This window comes from Necator americanus, chromosome X (genome assembly GCF_031761385.1).
Source record: "Necator americanus strain Aroian chromosome X, whole genome shotgun sequence".
NCBI lineage: Eukaryota > Metazoa > Nematoda > Chromadorea > Rhabditida > Ancylostomatidae > Necator > Necator americanus.
In genome coordinates this window covers 9,432,507-9,454,616 of record NC_087376.1, presented here as the reverse complement: position 1 = coordinate 9,454,616, position 22,110 = coordinate 9,432,507, and the positions used below count along the sequence as shown (strand labels likewise).

The 22,110-nt window shown below is 41.7% G+C and overlaps 1 protein-coding gene across 6 annotated transcripts in view; it reads right to left on the bottom strand.

The window, feature by feature from the left end:
- RB195_022003 (uncharacterized protein) overlaps nucleotides 1–22,110 on the bottom strand; it is a gene marked incomplete at both ends in the record, with an annotated part of 43,844 nt that overhangs the window by 13,848 nt on the left and 7,886 nt on the right. For 2 of the 6 annotated variants that reach the window (XM_064208984.1, XM_064208985.1), the window contains 34 exons: nucleotides 4,098–4,115; nucleotides 4,246–4,438; nucleotides 5,134–5,220; nucleotides 5,272–5,378; nucleotides 5,436–5,534; nucleotides 5,596–5,661; nucleotides 5,782–5,880; nucleotides 5,971–6,147; nucleotides 6,235–6,407; nucleotides 6,812–6,948; nucleotides 7,021–7,193; nucleotides 7,245–7,385; nucleotides 7,953–8,054; nucleotides 8,117–8,309; nucleotides 8,370–8,498; nucleotides 8,589–8,761; nucleotides 8,825–8,947; nucleotides 15,078–15,178; nucleotides 16,794–16,865; nucleotides 17,617–17,720; nucleotides 17,949–18,046; nucleotides 18,118–18,215; nucleotides 18,319–18,435; nucleotides 18,631–18,724; nucleotides 18,838–18,962; nucleotides 19,237–19,295; nucleotides 19,445–19,623; nucleotides 19,694–19,826; nucleotides 19,880–19,953; nucleotides 20,084–20,162; nucleotides 20,595–20,746; nucleotides 20,832–20,906; nucleotides 20,976–21,160; nucleotides 21,210–21,320. In XM_064208984.1, coding sequence (XP_064064863.1) covers nucleotides 4,098–4,115; nucleotides 4,246–4,438; nucleotides 5,134–5,220; nucleotides 5,272–5,378; nucleotides 5,436–5,534; nucleotides 5,596–5,661; nucleotides 5,782–5,880; nucleotides 5,971–6,147; nucleotides 6,235–6,407; nucleotides 6,812–6,948; nucleotides 7,021–7,193; nucleotides 7,245–7,385; nucleotides 7,953–8,054; nucleotides 8,117–8,309; nucleotides 8,370–8,498; nucleotides 8,589–8,761; nucleotides 8,825–8,947; nucleotides 15,078–15,178; nucleotides 16,794–16,865; nucleotides 17,617–17,720; nucleotides 17,949–18,046; nucleotides 18,118–18,215; nucleotides 18,319–18,435; nucleotides 18,631–18,724; nucleotides 18,838–18,962; nucleotides 19,237–19,295; nucleotides 19,445–19,623; nucleotides 19,694–19,826; nucleotides 19,880–19,953; nucleotides 20,084–20,162; nucleotides 20,595–20,746; nucleotides 20,832–20,906; nucleotides 20,976–21,160; nucleotides 21,210–21,320 — 4,046 coding nt within the window. Of the gene's footprint in view, nucleotides 1–2,026; nucleotides 2,092–2,345; nucleotides 2,398–4,044; nucleotides 4,150–4,245; nucleotides 4,439–5,133; nucleotides 5,221–5,271; nucleotides 5,379–5,435; nucleotides 5,535–5,595; nucleotides 5,662–5,781; nucleotides 5,881–5,970; nucleotides 6,148–6,234; nucleotides 6,408–6,811; nucleotides 6,949–7,020; nucleotides 7,194–7,244; nucleotides 7,386–7,952; nucleotides 8,055–8,116; nucleotides 8,310–8,369; nucleotides 8,499–8,588; nucleotides 8,762–8,824; nucleotides 8,948–15,077; nucleotides 15,179–16,793; nucleotides 16,866–17,616; nucleotides 17,721–17,948; nucleotides 18,047–18,117; nucleotides 18,216–18,318; nucleotides 18,436–18,630; nucleotides 18,725–18,837; nucleotides 18,963–19,236; nucleotides 19,296–19,444; nucleotides 19,624–19,693; nucleotides 19,827–19,879; nucleotides 19,954–20,083; nucleotides 20,163–20,594; nucleotides 20,747–20,831; nucleotides 20,907–20,975; nucleotides 21,161–21,209; nucleotides 21,321–22,110 lie in introns of those variants that run through there. The other 4 variants (XM_064208981.1, XM_064208982.1, XM_064208983.1 and 1 more) reach the window with 4 other exon arrangements.

Here is a 22,110-nt window from a genome sequence, read left to right as displayed (position 1 = left end):
TCAATGAAAAATAGAAAATAACTGATGTGAAAGACTGACAAAAGGGCAATTGTAGAGTGGAAAGTAGTAATAATCTTCCAATGTGATTGAGTTTGAGGTGCTGCGACGTTGCCTAATTCAACTTCCTAGAATGGTTCAGGACTATGCGACAATGCATGTACTCGTGTGAAGACCTGAACTTCGATGCAGTGGGCCCGTATCACTCGCAAGCGCTAGCTTCACAGAGCCTCTTCGAGCGCAGCCGCCTACGCTACTGCACCGAGATTCAGGTTGTTGTGACCCCGACTATATCTAACATGTTCACGCCGAACGTTTTCGAGACTCCAAAAACTCCTGGTACCAAAACAGATTCCAACATGAAATTCAGATATAAGCTGAAATATTTTTTCTCCCACTCACTCGAGTAGGTGATTCACTAGAAGTTCCCTGACGAAGTCGGCTGACACTCTCCGGTAATGCTCGTCATAACAGAATAAGAACCTACTACCAAAGTAGAGTGTGAAATGAGGATCAATAGCTGACAGGCGCCGGCAGTTATAAGCCACTGGATCAACATTGTGTGCATTGGTAACATCATCCCATAAAGACATCACCCCACGAATCTAGGGTGGTACGGATTTCCGGTGGAGTATTCGTATACGGGATCGTAGATTATTGAGAGAAGGGTGATTCCGTTCATTTCTTTCTAATTGCCGTAGGAAATGGCCCGGAAGATACGGTTTCGAGCGTACCGGCGCACTATTTTCTACATCGAGCTCGATAGGAGCGCCCCAGCCTTGTGCCAGCCATTTTTACGAGCCATTTTTACGGCAATTAGGAAGAAATGGGCGTAATCACACCTTTCTCCATAATCTACTATCCCGTGTACGAATACTCCACTTGAAATCCGTACCACTTCAGATTCGCGAGGTGATACCTTTAAGCAGAATGGCAAGGCGTGAACGAGTTTTGCTACCAACGTAGAAAATAATTGTCCAGTATTAATTTCTCAGCAATCACCATGATCGGTATCGATCTTTTAAATCTCGGCTAACGGTTCGGCGGTATCACCTCCATCAGATCCCTCGAAAACTCCGTAGCATTCTATTCTGGTAAATCTTAGTCATGACGAATACATCAACTGCACAATAACCACAATTCTTTCAACTCTAGAGCAAGTCAATTGACCGTTTCGTGCGCCATGTCCTGAGAAATAGTTCAGAAACTACAGCTGGGCACTGCTACACTCTTGCAAGAATTCTGAAAACTTAGGAATGAAATAAAAATTGTGACACTTTCCTTTTGTAGCTCTTAGTACACCTACGAATTCTGTTATTATCTGCCCCACGATATTTATAACACTCACTTCAGAAAGTCGAGAAGGGAAACTTTTAAAGTAATCACAGTTCTTTTAGAAGCAAATTTTTACGTTGGCGACAAACACAACCATGAACAAACCTACTCATGAATTAGTTCGGAAGGGGAAAATCCTCACTTCTTCCATGCTCATACGTTTCTGATATGATGTTTGGATCATATCCCTTTGAGATCCATATGTCTATTTCCTGATGTGTTCTGCCAAACAACTGTAATTAGCCCAATGCAGCCGCTGCTTCTCCTGCTGCGACATAATATCAGCTTTTCAGAAAAGCCGAGATCACCAGGAGTGAAAATCACTGTTCAGTAAATATACTATTTGATTTGATCTAACATCTGCAGCAATATCTGAAGGAAAACATGAGAAGCAATGTGAATTCACTTACGAGAAGTCTAGAGACTACCAGCGAAACCAAGACGGTCTCCCAAACGTTGGACGAAGGACCCCAAAGAAGAAAAAGAACGAAGAAGATCAAGAAGGGGCAAGTGAGAAAGCACAAATAAGACTGTGAAGCGTGAGGATCGCACATGAACGCCAAGGATCCTGTTATTAATTGCTGTCCTTAGAAACACTGACAACATTTTAGAAGATGACTTCCATTAAGGTCTAGTTTGCGATATCAAGAGATGAACAAATTTATGCATTAGAACATTTCTACAAAAAACTTACTTTTCCGGAAAGTAACGTCTTAAGAGATATGTATATCTTTGACTGCGCTGATATTTCTTGGCAGTCTGCATAAAACGTTCAGCGCAAGCATGGGACAACTGTGAGCCATGGGTTCTGCAGCAGTTAGGAAATACAGTCTGCAATAGCACTCTTTTCTACCGCCAATTAAGATCAGATATCAAAAATCTAAGAAGAATATCCTGAAGTGAAATGCATAAAGGAAACGCAAAATGAGCCAACGCCTCCAGTATTGGAAACTGCAGCTTGCAACGGGTCTTTTTCGTGCTACTAAGATCCAGTAAGCAGTAAACTCGCTCACCTAAAGCTTTGTGCAATGCAGCTGCAAGAAGGAACTGAATAAAAAAAAACATCCGAAGACACATTTTCAGCAGTTGATAGGTGGAGATGGTCGATGTTTCTCACGACGAAAAAGAAATAGAGCTACATATGGGAGGAAACTTCTGCTTGCTCATGAAAAACCTCGTGGACCAAACCCTGATATGTAATGGTCAGATAGGAGCAATTTACATGGGACAAGTCATTGGAGAAGGGATAATAATGATATATAATAACGGGCTTATTCTGTCACGTGTGTTAGTCGCGAAATTCGAAAAGGGAAGGGGCGACGGGTCCACCGGCGTCGGGTTGGTGCGTCGGCGCCAAATAGCTATAGAAGGGGGTGCGCTGATAGCTATAATATGGGGTGAGACGGGTCCCACGGCGTCGGGTTGGTGCGCCGGCGCCTGAAAGCTATAATATAGGCTGAGATGGGTCTCGTGGCATCGAAACAATAACTTCGTGTGCATGTCGAAAAAGCAAAATGAGATGTTTCATAGTCGTGGCCAATGAGCGCGTTGCTTTTGAACTTTATGACTCCCCCGTGTGTCTATTTCCTTCTTCATTCGCCTCAAGTTGGTAGCATGCCTCCCTCAGAAAGTGGAAAATGCATGCGAACGGCTGCTTAAATAGTAGCCAACAGTTTGTGTGATCTGACGTAGAATGTTATCTTCATCAGTAGGATATTGTCTTTCACGTCATTTTATGTCAAAACATCATTGTTTGATAACTGTTTGGGGGAAACGGGAGAAAAACCTATATTTCGAGTAATGCTTTTAAATTTCGTCTATAATATATTGGTAAGTAGTGTTTGAAACTGTTTGAAGTTTGAATGCTCTCCAAATGAAGAAGTGACGCGTTTAGATAAACGACTATGAAATCTTTCGCCTTTATTTATAATAATAATATGAAGAAAGATTGTTAGAGATACACAAGTCCAATTTCACAGAAAGCGGCACTTATAGCTGCGCTATGAAAGATCAATAATACGGTTGGAAAAACACATGAGTAATTTAGTTGTTCTTTGCATATAATACTTATCAACAAAACAAATCTATTACAGAACGCTTGATGCTTACATTCGCCGACGCAACCATAACCTCGCCTGAGTATAAAAGGATTTCCCACAACTGGGGGGCCTTCTCCAACAAGTAACAAGCATGTCAACGCGCAAGCTTCGATAAACAATACCAACAAGCAGTGATCTGGTACTGGCAATACTTTCGATACCTTTATTGTATAATAAAGCGTAATACTTGAAGACAAAGATTGTGTAGAAGATAAAATAAGTCCAATCTTTGGCGAGCAAGAAAACCCTCACAATACCACAGCACTAATATTATTTTTGTTGATTAGTGAAGCGAGCGAAACAAACACTACAGAAAGTCTGAAATCCGGCTTTAGCCGGATGTTCAGACTGGTATAAAAATAACATCTCATTCGTGGATATGCGCAGTACATCCAGATGATTAGAACATTTAAGGTCACGTATTCTCAAATGATGCCGAAAGCGAGATAATGTTAAAATACGAGTTGGAAGAATTCCAGTAGAAATGAGGAGTCATGGAGATGCTTCCAAATGTCTACTAATACTATTATGCGCAGGAAAACATGATAATCTGACCAAGAATTGGCATAAATAAGCATGAATATGGAAGGTAACGTAGGATAATGCAACAAACCTTCGTTCTGATGGTGTTACGAATGTTTCGTGTTGCTTTCCAGCCGCCAAAAATTACTCGGTTGATCCAAGCTAAGAGAGCAACTAGTTTTTGATGAGATAAATACTGAAGAAACCAAAAAATTGTCACAGATACCTCTCCAAGCCATTTGTATATTGACGAAGAGAGAAAACGATTGATTTGGACAGCAAATCAAAATACCTGAGCGCCAGCATCGGTTAATCTCTGTCTCACAACAAGCGGATGCCTCCGTAAGAACGAATAGAAGTTGAAAATATCCGAAAGGTTTGTACGTAGGCTTGCTCGATCACGATGTGCCTCCTGAACCAGCGTGTGTGCCGCACGAGAATAATCTTTCAACAGCCAGTACGTCATAGACCGAATGAATGGATCCCTAAATACGTGCGGTTTTTCCTAACCATACAAGACAGGAAAGTGAGAACAATGGGAGCTAGGAAAACAGTTATCATAAAAGTAAACTAAAGCTAGTACTAAAAACAAGAAATCTAGAAAATTAAAGGCAGCATAATACGAATCAGAAGTGGTATGGATTTTCCTATGAACAGTCATAAATTGCGGAAACCAGGTGGATCCGCTCATCTCTCGCTGTAAGAACGGCATGGAAGCCGCCGTTTTTACGATGGCTTGCGTTGCGCCACCTTGAGCACGCGCCGTATGAACGAGCGAGCCTTCAAGGATTAATAAGGACTCATCGTAAGCCTGCCTATTCGAGTTAAACTAGCGAATAGACTGCTGAAGTGAACGTAACGTGTACATAGAAGCGCCTTGTGAAGCACCTAGTAGGAACTAAACCGGTTCCCATGCCGTTTATTTCAACGATCACTAAGAGATGAGCGGAACCACGTGATTTTCCGCAATCTACGACCTCGTATAAAAGTTTTCCACGAGAAATCCATACTACGTCAGATTAATAGTGTGCAGCTTTTAACGACACTCAGATATCCCAAAATAAAGTAGGTGAAAAGCAAATAAACAAAAATAACACGTTATATATGCTAAAAAGTATCCCTAACTACGCTGCCACTTCAGGAAAGCCAATACTGGCATGGAGAGCGGGCACAGCCTAACCTGTTTGCATCAGGGCTTAAGGAGCTATCGTCGTCTACATTTCCGCGCATTTGCTCGAATTCTTCGACAGACTGGCCCAAAACTTCTCTAAATATATTCTTGAAGCTATATTGAAGTGCAATCCAGTTAAGAACTGACCGACACAACATCTCCTTGAGTACTGTTTGTTGAGCATCGAAATCCGACTCATACAATCGAAGAACTACCATTGCCAGTTGTAAATCATGAGATTTGCATAAGATAGTCTGAAAGCGTCACACCTATCGCGACACAGCCATATCATGAAAGCAATCACAGATCACCTGGAGAGCATCTCTTAGACTACCGCTCAACAAAAAGAATGCAGCAGCATGTTCAAACCGTTGCTTACTCATCAACACAAATGCGTTCTTGGCAGCCACCTGAAAATTAGAACTGGAATCAGCTAAATATACAAGCGTAGTCGTAGCTGAATGTAATAACCTTTCTCCAATGCTCAGTATTAAAATCTTGCATAAAGAAGTCCGCCATTTGTTGATTACGAACCGTCTGAACGAACTGTTTTCAAAATTGCGAAAATCGAGCATTACAGAGAATGACATTTAAAAAAGTGGGAACGACTTCTTAATAACTATGTAAAAGCTTCAGACAAGAAGAGAAAAGCTAGACCTTAAAGAGGTGAGTGAGCACATTCTTTTTCCTAAGAGCCAGGTAGTAGAGGGAGGAATCCATGGGGTTCTGATTTTGTTGGAATGCTGCTTTTGCAAGCTGAAATCTAATTGTACATTTGGAGCGAATGGCAAACAATATATACTTCTTTAAAACTATCGGAATATTTTAAAATGGCACATGCCAAACCTTTTCAACACAAATCCTGAGGCTGGTTGTATTCTTGAGCCACCACGCTATTCCAAGGCTTCTCAGTTCTTCCCAAGTTGGATTCGACTTCTGTAGACCTGGAACTGCATTCAACAGCTCCGTCTCAGTTTCCGAATGTTGAGCCCAGATGATATCCGAAGACGATAGTCCAACCTTCTATAAACCCGGTGAATTCAGCGAACGAGAAAAGCGAACTTACTCCAAATAAAAGAAGTACAAAAACAAAGACAACAGACGTTTTACCTTCAACTCCATTCTTTGTTTGATGGGCAGACACACAAGCAGGTATTCATGTTGTTTCATTGCCATTAAATAACGTAGCCCACATTCATCGACTGTTTCCATGCCAGAAGCGGCAGTGGCATAACCGCCCGCGGAAGAGTCACCGAGAACGGAAGGAACCACTGGTTGCAGAGCTAAATTCCGAGAGAGATGAACAAGAAGACTAGTGGAAGTGAAAATCTATGTGTAATCTATGTGCTCTATACTTCAACAGTATGTTCAGCAGCAAAGCATATTTGTTTGTGCTAGCAATCACGCGGTGATCGCAAAACCAGTGGTAACAATAAATAACGAATGGTCCTTTGAGCTGATACTATCAAGTGTTCAAGACGGTGATTAACGCGCAAGTACTTTGAGGTGGCGTACACACAAGAAGTACTATCGATTGCAAAATTAGTGTGGATATTTTTCGAAACTTTCCAAAATAATGAGTGGATTGGTTGAACTAACAAGAAACAATATAGAAGACACCTCGAATCACAGAAATCTGCTATATTTTGATGGAGCTACAATGTAAATTCCATTTAAAAAAAAGTACCAGCATTCGCTTGCGCTAACTTGTCCATTACATCCGTCGAAAAATGGCTCAAGGTATCTGCAATGGCAAGCAAATGCATTTGGTCAACGCTGGAAAGTCCCGGAAGGTGTGTATGAGTTAGCAACTCTGTGAGTAATCTGTAAATCACAATTGATTTTAAAACATGAAAACTGAATTGGGTTGTTAACTTACAGAGAAGTAAAACTGACCTGTTGTGGCGAGCACTGAACACTGCAGATATCATTTCTTCTTGAGCATGATCGCTAGCTATTGACGTATTACGAGAACGCCCCTCTGAATCACTCTCCCTTAGCATTTGATCGAGGTCGTTTTCATCAAGTTTGTCCGATGAGAATAGAGAGTCATATTTCGGAGTTCCATTCTGAAGAAACGGATAAAGAGTGTCTGATGAAAGCAAACAAGAAACTCCTACCCCGCCAAATGCCTCAGCTTTTTCGCCATTTTCAGCGTTTCTCTCGATGTCGGCAGTAACTAAAGCGTGAAGAGGAAGTGGAGCAATATCATCGATCTCGTAGTAATCTGGCGAGTCTTCTTCAAAGTTCATCGGTCGCGTCTAGAAGCATTGATCGACAATGCGTAATCTGTATTATTTTCAAGATGTTTCTCATACGAGCTAGAGAAGTTTATTTAGCAGTAACTTAGGCAGTGGTTGAAAGGATCTCAAACTAGCTATTGGTTTTCTAGGTAAAACAAGAAACTATATAAAGGCATCCATACTGCTGAGTCTTTAGAAGATGAGTGCCTGACTATTTAGAAAATCCAGAACCACAACAACGAAGGCTGTACTTTGAAAGAAACCATTGTATGATTTTTTAGCAGAAATGTAAATAAAGGTAGTATTCACGGTTTTGGAGGAGAAATAACACTATCAGAGAAAGACACGAAAGATGCATATTGCTATTCGTTTATTTTCAAATTAAGACGAAATACTTTAACGCGGCATTCATACTACTGAGGTTAATACCAGTCCACTGGACTCGACAATATTATATTAAAATTGGAACGATGGGTTGTAACAACCAAACTAAAAAAGGTCCTAAAAATTGGAACGGGTGTGTTGGATTTTCTCGAGGAACCCTAAATTGAACCGAAGGCGAATAAATAAGACGTGTAATCGCACCGGATAGCCTTCAGTGTCTCCTTCATCAACGCTATCAACCGTCGACATGCGTCTTATGGATGCTGCACGAGACAAAGGATTGTGTACAGATACTTGTCGACGCTAAAAAAAAACAAATTTGAAAACGACTAAAGTTATCGCACTCATATTTGTGCCTTGAATACCTTCAACGCTTTAAGCACATGTAGTAAGATCGCTTTAACTCGTTTCGTCTTGCCAGCATTGAGGAGAACGATCAGCTGTTTTGGATGATACTGAGGCAAGATTGGAGATGCTAAACGTGCAGCTTCGAACAGGCCTTCTCCGGAAAGAGCGTCCAGAACCATAGAAGAATTTGATTCCTTATTGGAGTATGTTCTACGAAAGAGAAGGTAAGTATCAGAGGTGCATACTTTGTGGGCGAACGAAAAAACCTACTTGTTCATTAGATCTAAAAACAAACGACTTTTGGAACTAGGCATATCTTTCTTCCTTTGCAGTTGATCTAGCATTGAATGAGATTGCGAAATAGCCAAAGTGAGGACTTGCGGGTTCGTCTCCCTGCGTCTGAAGATTAACTCGCTGAGCGTTAGGCATGAAAAAAGTAGAATTCAGCTACTGTTAAGGAGTTAAGTCTTCATTTGTAATCCGACTTACGTCATTGGTTGCTCACTGTTTCGTCGCTGCAAGTTCCACTGATTGTATACACGCATTTCACTTTGCATTCCCACGATTAAAAGGCCGTCACGCGCCCAACCCAAAGTCGTTGGGATTGGAGGCAGACCGTCAGCGGAATGTAATTCGAGTATTCTTGTGCATATCCACCGAGTCTTCAAATGAGAAATAATAAGTCTTTATTCCATTAAGGACAACATTTGTCTACCATGACTTACAAGTCGACTGTAGCAGTGAGCGTGAGCAACAAGAGAGGAAGCCTTTCTCAGCGACCGGCGTCTCATAGTGGTCTCACTTTCCTTCATCAGAGCCACGTTCTGTTGGGCCGGATCGAGTGACACCTACATTTAATGCAAATGTATTCGAAAGTGAATGAAATAACAATAATATTTACGTACATATACAAATATAAATGGAAATATGTGTATTGACTATCGAATGCGAGAACTTGAAGAATAAAAAGTTAGAATTCGTTGTGATCGGGAGTGTGAGAATGACGCGCATTCAATGAAAAAAATCGCAAAACGATCAAAAACTGCCAACTTCGCCACAAGCACGAGTTCACATGTTGTTCCCAGATGATTTATGTCCAACGAAATCGTGACGATCGAGTCCAGAATGACGATAAGCAGTTCACCACGGTCACCTTAACTTCCGACTTCGAACTGGTCGAGAGGGCGACAACAATCCTTGCACTTGTCCCGATCGGGTGCCAGAGTCTCCCATTGTTTTCTTCTTTCGTGTCGAAAACGAAGAACATCCAATTTTCCTTTCAGAGACTTTGTGAAGAAGTCTGATCATCGGGTCGGCGGTGTTCCTGTAGTGCGCTTAATATCGCGTGGAACCCTGTCGCTCATCACTGTGGTCCAACGGTTATCGTTAAGCGCATCACGTGCCCGTCCCACCTTATTTTACTTTCCTTAGGAAACGCGGCGGGGTCTCTAATTTTCGATCGCTGAAGTAGAAGAGAACTTCGAATCCCGTCCCTCACTTGCGTGAAACGGGATACTCCTCTCTCAATTGCGCGTTCAATGACGCTCACCGCGTTTTCTTCCTGCTTGCGAAATGCCCAGGTTTCCGAAGCATAGGTCAAAGCAGGAAGTACGGTGGTGTTGAAGAGGTGAGCACGGAGCCGGGTGTTCCTGGTCTTCTTCACTACATCCTCGATGCTCTTGTACGCTCCCCAAGCCGCTCGTCTCCTCCTGCCCACCTCGGCAGTCATGTCGGTCAACATGTTTATTTCCCGACCCAGATAAACGTAGCTGGTGCACTCGGATATGTTCGTTCCGTTGACCATGAATGGGGCATTCGACACCCGTCCGTTACGTGTCAACATCTTCTCTTGCAGAGTCAGCTGAAGACCGATGCATCCACATGTTTCGTCGAATTTGATCAGCATTCGTCTGATGGTGATGTTAGATGTTATTAGAACGATGTCATCAGCAAAACCTAAATGGTGTAGCCGCCGAGAAACAGCCTTAACTCCCAAGTCATCCCATTCCAGCTTTCGCACTGCGATCTCGAAAATGGCCTGAATATTTTGGGTGAGATTGTATCATCCTGTCGGACCCCTCCACGTCATTGACAATATTCTAGAAGAACTGCGAAATTCCGGACTCGTCGTGAAGTTACTGTACAACTCTCGGACTAGTTTCGAAATAGTGTGAATGTGGTCAGTCGAGTTGAATCCCTTTCGAAACCTTGCTCGCTCCCATGGCTGTCCTTCATCTAAAACTTCTTCAATCCTGTCAAGGATCACTTTTGTGGAGCGCTTGAGAATGGCGGTTAGTGAGCAGATTGGGCGTAAGTTGCCGATGTCATGCGGATCTTCCTTTTTGTACAACAACACGGTCTTGCTGGTTTTTAACTGTTCAGAAATCTTGTATTCTGACAAGTAACGTGTGAAGAGTCTCGCCAGGGTGTTGATGAGTACTGGTGGAAGGTTCTTCAGTTGTTCTGGTCTTATTCTGACGGGACTGGGTGCCGTACGATTTTTTACCGACATGGTAGCATGTCGTATTTCGGACGGGAGAACCTCTGGAATGACATATCCGTCTTCCCTCAGATGGGGAGGAGGAAAGTGGACATGGCTGTCGAAGAGATCAGAGTAGAAGTCGTATCTCCATTCCCCTTCTCGATGTAATGGTTGTTCCCTTCGGGTTCCGGAGAGCAGTCATCCTCGTCTTGCGACTGGCGAAGTCTCGACGGGCATAGCGGATGCTTTTTCCCGCCTCGGCAGCTTCAGCCAGCACTTCTGCTTCTCTTCTCTCTTTGAGGTCTTCCTTTATCGCCTCTCTGCAAAGCTTTGCGAGCTCGTGAGTTCTTGGTTCCCTGCGGCTCGTGCTGTTCCACGCTGGCGTATCAGCTCAAGAGTTTCAAGAGACAGGCGCCTCTTGGTGGTTTTAAAACTCTCAGCCTTCTTCGCGCAGTCGTGAAGGTGTTCAACAAGCCGGTCATATTCCTCGTCGATGTTGTCCATTGCGGAATCTTCGCAAAAGCCGGCTTGCGTACCGAAGAGATCCCAGTTAATGATAGTTCTGGGATTTCGCTTTCTGAACGTGGCGGCTTTTTCTTCTCTCCTTGTGAAGGAAAATCTTCCTCGGTGGAAGCGATGGTCCGATCCCGTATAGAACTTTGGTACAACAGCGACGTCCGTCAGGCAGAACCTTTTATTGACGACGATGTGGTCTATTTCATTACAGTACCCTCCACCCGGTGACTTCCACGTCCAGCGTAGAGAGGACGGCTTCTGGAATTGCGATTTCCCATGGTCTTAGTTGTCATGATGAACTTGGAGAGCCTCTCCCCCTGGTCATTCCACTGTAGGCCGTGGGTCCCGATGTGAAGTTCCTCTGGCGTTCTTCTTGGGCCAACTTTGGCGTTGAAATCGCCAATTACGATATCGCCGTACGATTTCTTACGAACATGATAGCATGTCGTACTTCGGACGGGAGAACCTCTGGAATGACATGTCCATCTCCCTCGTATGGTGAGGAGGCAAGTGGACACGACTGCCTAGGAGACCAGAGTAGAAGTCCTAGTTGATTTTCTATACTCCCTTCTCAATGTAATGGTTGTTCTCTTTGGGTTCGGAAAGCAATCATCTTCGTCTTGCGACTGGCGAGGTCTCGAGGGGCATGGCAGATGCTCTTTCCCGCCTTCACAAATGAGTTCTTGGTTGCCTGCAGCTCGCGCAGCTCCACGCTGACGTATCAGTTCTGGAGTTCCCGAAGACAAGCGTTTCTTGGTGTTTTTGAAACTCTTTGCTTGAATAGTACAATCATGAAGGTGTTCAACGAGCCATTCGTATTCCTCTTCGATGCTGTCCATTGCGGAACCTTCTCAAGAGCCGCCTAACGTGGCGAAGAGATCCGACTTAATGATAATTCTGGGACTTCGCTCTCTGAACTTGGCGGCTTCCTCTTCTCTCCTTGTGAACGAAAATTTTCTCTTGCGGAGGCATTGGTCCGATCGCGTATAGAACTTCGGCACAACAGCGACATCGGTCAGGTAAAACGTTTCACTGACGATGATGTGGTCAATTTCAGTATGATAACCTCCATCGAATGATTCCTCCGTCCAGCATAGAGAGGAAGGCTTCTGGTGTTGCGAGTTCCATGGATGGTCTTAGTCGGCGTGATAAACTCGGAGAGCCTATCCCCCTGTTCCATTGTAGGCCGTGGATCCCGATGTGAAGTTCCTCAGACGTTCTTCTCGAGCCAATTTCGGCGTTGAAATCGTAGAAGTTATGACCTTGTAGAAGGTATGATCTTCTCCGTAGAACTTCTCTAGGTCCATATGGAAAGCTTCGACTTCTCCGTAGTTTAATGTTGGAGTTTAGGCGACGAAGATTGTCGAAGCTGGCGTTGGACCTGCTGGATCTTCTCATCCACAAACGTCCGATTCGGCCGTAAGTTGTTCGAAAGAGTCGATGTTCTTTGCGATACTCGTGTTGACGAGGACACCGACACCTCTACTGTCGCATGTTCCTAAGAGCAGTTCTTCTCCAATTTCATAAGCGGCGTTCAGTCGTCGTCTCGTCTCGGTCAGTCCGATGACAAACGTACGGGCGTTATAAGCACAGATTGTGAGTCGTAGTCACGTCACACACTATTCCTTTTCCGCATCGGTAGTCTCGATAACTCCTGCAACCCAGTTCTTCCTGCCGCTACCGTACCGGGTTTCCTCCGGAATCTGGAGATTCTTTCTATCACTATGTCGCGCATATAAATTCAAAAGCCATAAGCAGCTGGCGGGCCTCTAGTTCCATGAGTTTTCACGATAACGTTGCGTTCTCCCAGAGTAGACAGGAGGAGCTTATTAGTTGGAGGGGACTCCAAACCACCAACGTTGCACTTGCCAGTCATTTGAATGCAGGTTTTTGGTCGGACCGACGTACGGGTTGCAAAGTGTCATGTGTCAGCCCTGGCACAGCAGAAACAGGGAGTCCGCCCCCTGAATCCCCCCGCGTCTGACGACTGGTACAAGGTTGCTTTTAGCGATTATCCCCGATCCGCCACCTAAGAACGCTTCACATAGCTTCGCGACTAACCGACCGTGATCCATTTACTGAGGAAGATCCATGGGTAGAGAAGCTAAACCTACGAAATTCATCAAGCAATTTTCGAAATTTTTAAACGGAATTGCATTTTCCACCTAAGTTTCGACAGTATAAGGTGAACTAAGAAGTTCTTTGTGTTTTTCGCTTTATTCTGCCTACCAAATTGCCATAGTCAGAACTAACAGATTGAGTTCAAATGTGCGCCATTTTTCGACAACTTTTGTCAATTTTGATAAGAATTTCATAATTCCGCAACTGAAGAATTCCTCGTACTTGATTGCAAAGAACTTGACCACCTCACTTTCACAAGCCTCTCTTGAGTCCAGTTTTGTATCATCAAAAAATTTTTGCAAATGCTGGAAAAGGTGGTAGTCGGTTGGTGCCATGTCTGGACTATACGATGGATGCTGTAGAACCACCCATTCAAACTCTAAGAGGGCTTCTGATGTGTCGTTAAAGGCATCACTCCACGAATCTGAGGTGGTGCAGATTTCAGGTGGAGTATTCGTATACGGGATGGGAGACTACGGAGAAGGAGGTGATTCCGCCCATTTCTTCCCAGTTGCCATAAAAAACGGCCCGGAAGATGCGGTGGCGCACAAGACTGGCGCGCTCCAATCGAACCTCTTGTACAAAATGGTGCGCCAAAACGAATGAAGCTGTATCTTCCGGGCCGTTTTTTACGGCAATTAGGAAGAAATGAACGGAATCACCCTCCTCTTCGTAGTCTCCCATCCTCTATACGAATACTCCACCTGAAATCTGCACCACCTCAGATTCGTGGGGTGGTGCCTTTAAGATGCGCAGCCTCGTCTTATTTCGATGGAACATTGCCTATTGGTCAATTCTGGCCGCTTCTGGTAGATTGCCTGCTTCGACGAATTTTTACTTCATCGTACAAAGATGTGATGATGTTCAGGATTCATCGAAGGCACAAGTTTCCTGTACGTTTAGTTTACGTGGTTTTTCCCACAGCCAACACTAGAGCACTGAAAACCTTGTTATTTTTAAGAAAAAAACAAACACGCACGAAACGAAGTGGTAATGATAATCCACATGGATAATAGTATAAAGCACTGCCAAAGAAACAAAAGAATCTGTACAGATGCTGAAAAAAGCGAAAACATTCAGAAAGAAGTACGGGAAAGATCAAGTCTAATTTTATGAATAAACGCATAACAAAGTTTCACATTTGATTCTTTGAGTTGTTTAAATTAAAATCTCTAACATCATCACATGTTTTCTCTGCAACAAAATTTAATGACGCATTCTCTCTTTTTAAATACGTTACATCAGTAAAAGTTGCCGAAAAAAATCGTCATAAAAGATAATGCTTTAAGGCATAAAAGATTTACTTTAAGGCTAGTAGGAACCATAGATCACAACTTTCTAGCATTTTGGATCCTGTAAAAAAAAGTAAAGCACTTTTGAGAAACAGAAGAAAATATTTTGAAAGAGAATGCTATTAGTTTGCGACCTGTGAGTGCTCAAAACAGAAACTTTCACCTTGTTTTTACAACCTTAACACTAACCACTTCTACTGCATTAAACCTATTGTATATTCGAAGGACTAGTCACTTTTGTTGATCTGTAAAGTTAGACGTGAACATATTCATAAAGGTTTACATGCACTTCTTAACGCATGATTAAAAGTAATCTGTCCAATCACGCCTTTTATAGGTGATGGTGCAAGTCTTAATAGCGCTTCAGTGGTTGGATGCTCGCTTGAAGGGTGGGTGCCTCTGGTTCGGTTTCCGTCGAAGCAACGTTCTCCATCTTTACAGAGTATTTCCGTGACACAGAGACGAACACACAGACACATATGGACTAAGTCCGTCACTATATAACATGATAATAATAGTAGTAAACGATAATAATAGTTATTATTAATCAATCGAAGAAATATATACCCGCGTATACATGTAAATGTACGCAGCAACCCCTGCCGTGAGAATATGAGAACCATCCTCAGTAGACACCCAATCCAAACGAACCATATCCTTGGTGGTTGCTTAAAAAAAAGTTGGTCCTACTATCTGGAAAAGTTTGTAATGTTTTTGTAACAACGAAACAAGGTAAATGATGAAGTGGTTGGCATTCCTTTTGAAATCTACCAACGCGTTCGACTGCAATTCAGAAAACTATGAAAGCATGAGCGACCTATGAATATGACCTGCGGGAGTCAGTCAATAGTAGTCGAGCGATATTAGGCCAGCGCGTTGCTCACGGGGCCTTGAGCTGTGTCGAATTATCGACCAGACGAGATAGACGTAAAAATGCCTCTTACCACCGCTCTACACCCACTTGTGAAGCAATAAAAGCTTTGTTGTAGAATGTTTTCGCGGAAATTTTCGATCTTTCGTAGCTAATATTTAGGGCGCAATACGCAAGCACCCACAACTACGTGAAATTGATTAGAGTTGAATAGTGATGATGATAAAAACAATGTACAACCAAACCTGTCAGCCTTGCAAGATTGTCATTCTTTGGTTCGGCTTAGGAAATCGAATCTCTTATTCAAAGGCTGATACATTTGGATTTTTTGCGATTGTGATGGTTTCAGGAAGAAATTTGCAGACTAATGACTTGGCAGTTGTTTAAACCAACTTCAAACTGGCTTCTTTACGATGGTTATGCAGTTATGATCCTGAAAGGTCTCAGCAGCAGTAGGCACACAAAACTTCTATTCCTAAGATTGGTAAGCATGCTACTTCTAGAAACTTGAGACCCTTTATGATTTCATGAGCAATTTCGAATTTTGCACATATTTATTGATATGCTACATAGAACAAAAGTTACTATTTACCTAAGCCACTAAGCTAAAGATAGTATCGTAGCGAGAACACTCATATTTCCATACAGCTCGACTTCAGTACAATTGAAAAATGCCAGTAAAAAACGCTTTGAACAATGGAACCTTCACAAAAATGCAGGAAAAAAACAACGAAACATTGCTCCCAGGGAATGTCTCTGCATTACACTGAACTAGCAACTATTTCTGCTAATGATTTGGTTAATCTATCCATTCTACTCTTACACTGGGTGTGAGTTATTTACTTTGGTTGATTTATTAACTAAGATAAATGCAAGAAGTTGGCATTAACCTTTACTAATAAAGAAGCCGCATGGAAACAAAAAGCTACATCAACCTGAGGTAGTGTCGACTGGGCAATGCTAGTACTTAACGAAGGGGACAGTAGTGCAGGTGCAAGGAGTTCCACTGCGGCTGCGTTTTTCAGACCGAGTTTAGGTCAACAGCCAACATGCCTTTAATCCCTCCGGGAGTCGATAGATTGGTAAAAGTAAACATAATAAAAATAAAATATCATAAAGTAATAATAAACCCAAATACATTGGAAGGAAAAACACTGACTTAATTCATCGGATGGCCACTGTAAGTAGTGTAGGTGTAGGCCATTGTAAAAACTGCAAACGCATTTTAAATCTCAAATGATTCTGGAATCGGACGCCTTGGTGCATCCCAAAGGAATTGATCAACGCCAAAAACTTCATCCTTATCACCAAATGGATGTAATCTCTTCTTCTCAAATCCATTAACAAGTTTCACATATGCAACAAATAAGAATTGCAAAATCGAAATTAAACGCAATGTGACTAGGTCTTACAGTTTTCGTATGGGTTCCTTGCTTTGGAAATCTTCCCAAACACACGTTTTAAGTCATCTGATGGTCCCACACCTAAACATGCACGCTGACTTTCACTATTCATTCAACAACGCGTACAAAACAGTCATGAAAATGAGAGAAAAATTCACGACATGACATTCCGGTCGACTCTTCTTAGAGTGATTCCAATGCATTCACGCTAGCAAAACTAGTAAACGAATCCAGGAATCACGATAACACAGTTCTGCATGCTATTTTACTCACAATGTCGGATGCTATCCTTTGACGGGAAAAAGGGAGGGTGCGAACTGTTCTATGTGCACATGCGACAAGCAAGAATGAAGAATAGGTTTCAGAAAATTAGCAAATTGCCAAATCATCATCCAACCTCTGTTTTCACTGTATGCTTTCTCCATTTAAAAGAAAAAATTGCATCACACTTTCTTCAGGGATTACCTTTCACATGGACAGGCTCAAACCGCTGTCATACTAGTTATTCTGACAACATTTCCGTTTGTCTGAAGAACATGCATGCAACAAACATGCAACAGAAGAAGGTTGACAGCATAAGTGCAAAGAGAAGGGTATTAATCAAGGTACATATCCCTCCTAGAAAATACAAGGAGAGCTCCTATGTAAGTGCTGAATCATTCGGAACCTCTCCGATTCTGCCAGTGATGAACTGAACGCAAGCTTTCGCTAAATGGTCATCAGAACACCACCTTTCAATACTGGAGACCGGTGCAAGCAGTCATAGATATGCTATAGCACACCTACACATACTTTCAGAAAAAACATTCGTGTCAATAAAGCAAAGTCACACCACGAAAACTCGAACGCAAACGGAGCAGTAAAGATTCCGTACGCGGCGACGTCGACAAATCTGTCATACATCCTTGGAGAGGTGACGACAATTTGGGAAGGGAGCTGAAGAAAAAATCTTTCAAATGAGTTTTCTATTGATGAACTTAAGTGAATTTCGTTTGTGAGTATGTCCTTATTTTTTTGAAGGCGTCTGCAGAAACTGCAGAACAAAGAAGATTAACACATATTATATCAATTCGAATATTATATCATATCATACCAACACATAACATTTCATTACGGCATTTGAAATCAGGGAATAGTTGATTAATGACAATTAAGTAAACTCACGACATATCCGGAATGCGGACATTTTTTAGGTTGAATGTGTCTTCTCTCATCCACTCCACACCACCTGATGACTCGCATTCGAACACACCTATTTCGACCTGAGAAAAAACATTAATTATAATAGTGAAAAACTACTCTTCCGCGAAAAACAGGAAACAGTGGAACTTGCATCAGCAATATTCTGTGTTACCTCCACGTAACCAGATTTTGGATCGTACGCACAAGCGATCCTACCACTATGAGCAGCAGAAACGGAAAGAATAGTACCTGAGAGGTGGAGTTCGGTTAACTGATACAGAACCACAGAAACAAACACAACTAAAAATGAACGAAGCAAACTAAAAGAACACAAACAATAAGAAAAAAGAACCTTCCAGTTCAAGTTCACTCGGTCTATTATCACTGATCATATTCCACTCCGCCCACTCATACTGAAATCCAGAATCAGGCTCAGCGTCCACGCAGCGCCAGAATCGCACAACATCATCTTTAAGAAAAACTTCAAACGAAAAGGAATTCCTAGACATACCAGTACGAAAAAAAATGATATACACTTCCTGTATTTTGAAGTGCTAGTGGAAAAAGATAAATTTAGACTACAGGATATAACTTCTCAGTAGGAAGAGTACTTTAGCTTTACTGACATTTTCAAACGGTACTTGAACCTGGAAATACAATTTACCGTCACAACTAGTGAGCAAGACAAAGGGAGCTCGACAAGCAGGGTAAAGTGATGATGATGGAAGATGACCAGCAGCAGGAACTGCAGAAATAACCTGAATCATTAGTTAGCCACCTTTCTTTCGGAAGAAAATAGCAGGAGAAAACAAAGGAATAAAAGAAAAACAACAAACAACAAAAAAAAGAAAATAAGTGGAAAGCAACGAACATGAACGCCACTAGGAAGTGGTACATGTTGTTCACAGACTTTCTCACTCGTAAAGTGCAGTTTTGCTACAGAAGGGGCGAATGGTACGTGTAAATAGCCGTTCTCATCCTGCTCAGCCTCTGGATCTAAAGACAGGTTAAATAATTAGTTCTCCGCAGAAATGGACATGTGCTAACGCGGTTAGGAAATTTACCATGTTTTTCTAAAATAGGAGAGCATCGAATGTTATAAATTGGTCAGTCATTATTAAGGGACAATTACTTTACCTCCTTCTTTGCCTATGTAAAATGCTGCTCACACTTTCGTACTTCATGTATTTTTAGCTCTCGCAAACCTCGGTTTGCAAAGGCCACAAATTTAAAGTACAAAAAAACATTTTTAAAATAAAGAGGAACTAACCGAAGTGGGGGATTGGTTCAGGGTGTTGCGAAGAAATAACAAGAGAGAACATGACAAAGCTAAAATACGACTATAACGTGTCGAGCGCGAAGAAAAACAATCAAAAGCCACGTACTAAAGCGAGTATTTCTTTCAACTGCTAAAACTCTTATCAGAATGAAAAGTGTACACAAATGTTACATTCAGTTTCAGTTCATAAAGAATCTACCTTTCAGAGGTAGGTCCACGCTCCACCACAACGACAAAGTAACGGTCGTTAAATACGACTGCTTTACTTCGATCTACCACGCTACCCATTCGAGATTGGCCGTCCTCACAAACAGTTCTAGTGCCTTCAACGACAAGGCGCTCATTGAGCACATGAAGCAGGAGGAGCTGAGAGTTCGACTGAAGGGACTGGTAAATTCCACTACATCGGAATTTGTTTATGAGTATTGATTGTTGAAGGACAACGTACCGAGACCGCATCGACGATTCGGCCAACTTCAAGTACACATCCTGGTTTAGCTGTTGACTGAGTAGAGACAACATTAAATTGTTGAAGTAGTCCCATGTTGGGAGACTTTAGAAGTGTTGGAGTGAATGCCGTGCTAAAAACGATCTAAATGTTTGCGGTATGGCAGACAATATGTTTAACACGAACTCGTCTTTGCAGGCTTCATTTTGTCTAGTGGAATTGAATATTTCGGCGAGAAGATCTCGTGCATCAACAACCGCCTAAAACGATCAAGAATGATTTCTTTGGAGAACTTTTCGCACTAGAAGCAAGAGAAATAGCAGCACAACAAATAGGAGAAAAAACCCTTGGAAACGAAAGAAAAAACGTCAAAGGCGAAAAAAAACGAACCTGATAAATGACGAGGTTCCGACCATCACCAGCAACAAAACAAGAGGATGGCGAGTTGCACACTGTTCCAAGTGTGCAGCTGAAACGTGAACGAATTAAATGAACGTGAAACGTGAAAGCTGAGAGCAGCGAAGATATCTAACATACTTCAACCTTTGACACAACTTTGTTCCTACTGCTTAGTTGTTAAACAAAAATTTTCAAACCAAATTACAAATTACGACGAAAAAGACCGTCATCAACAGCGCTCTTCATTGTTGAGGTTGAAAAACAGATTAGAGTGATTATGCGTTTGACGATTCATAAAAAAAAGAAATATACTGTAAAAAATGGAAATAAAATTCATAGTGTTGAAAATGTCAGAACTATCATAATGTCATTATAACTCATTATAGCTTATTATACGTTGGATAAAACCAGAGTGAAAAGAAAATACCTACTCCCTTACATAAAATATGCCTGAAATGACTTGAAGACGTTCAAATGATACGAATTACCGAAAGGAATATACCTCGGGAGAATGACAGGTATCCAACCAAGACAATCAAAACCTGCACGAAAAGGGCTGGCTACACGTGCAAGTTCTGTCACTCCTCCACTTCTGCAAAGTGGGCCGACTGGAGAGATTTTCCAAAGAATTACTTCAGATAAAGCGCGCTTCTCCTAAAATGCGTTCAGTAGTAGAAAAAACACTAATTTAAAAGCATGCAATGCACGATTCAAAAAATACATTAATATACAAACATACAGTGTTGTCTATTGGTTCAGTCGTTCGAAATTGTGATGTTGTCAGCAACAGAGGAAGCACTGGGTGTGCGACGACCTATACAATAGATAATAACCAAATAGAGGAAAATAAAATACTATAATTAACACCAACTGAACAACTGACCTGGTTGATTTGGAAGCGGTGACCACACATCCGCGACATGTGGATGACACTGAGAATAGTTGAGAAGCTACTGTTTTCATCCACAACCATGTGCCATAAATTCAAGGAACCATTTTCATGATTAGTGAGCATATGAATTGTATTCGAAATCCTTCTCTCAAGTAATCGTTCATTCAATGGCGACTCTAAAATAAAGACGTGAAGTTGGAAAAGTAGTAATTGGAAAAGACATACCTCCATCCCTTCCTTCTTCTCTACGCAAAACGTCAACATACATAGGTTCGTGAGGATTGAATGTGTTAAGCGTAGGGTGGAGGGATGACGCATCAGTTATGGGAAAAGCAGCTTAAACAAAAACATAAATCTTGAGAAGATTTGAATGGCACGTATCCACCCGAACAAAACAAAGCCACCAAAGATTAAAACGGGTGTTACGTACATCTAATACGTAGCAACAGCTCTGAGATATCTTTTCTCATGAAAATACTTGCCAAAGTCAAAGACAGAAGGGATATTTCTCAGTACATTTCCATTAAAGCTTATGAAATTGCAAGACAGAGGAGGCAGAGAAAACCTGAGTTTTTAGAAATGCAAGTCAAAATGAAGCTAAGAATTGAGGCTCTAATATAGAGATTTATTTGTAACCAATCAATAAGAGTTATGTTAAAGACTAGTCAATTTGCTGGTATACATATATACATATATATATATATATATATATATATATATATATATATATATATATATATATATATATATATATATATATATGTATATATCCTATTGATCGTGAAGGTGAGCTAAAGCCGGACTTCAGGCTCTTTGTTTTTGGTGTTCGCTTCGCTCGCCTTCACTATCAATGAGAAATAACAATAGCGACATTTTTTTTGTAAAATTAGAATTGTTTTTTTTACCAACGCTTTCTTCAATTTTTTTACCCGAAAATTTACGCACGGAGAAAAAATTTTATGGTTTTTCCCTGAACTCGTCAGTTCTATAATTGGAGACAATCAAACTTGATTTTGCATCTATGCTTCTCTTAAATCTCCACAATTTGGATACATTATTCTAAGTATGAGTTTCCTCAGTTCTCAACTATTAGCAAAGAATGATGTGCTAACACGAAAGGACGTGA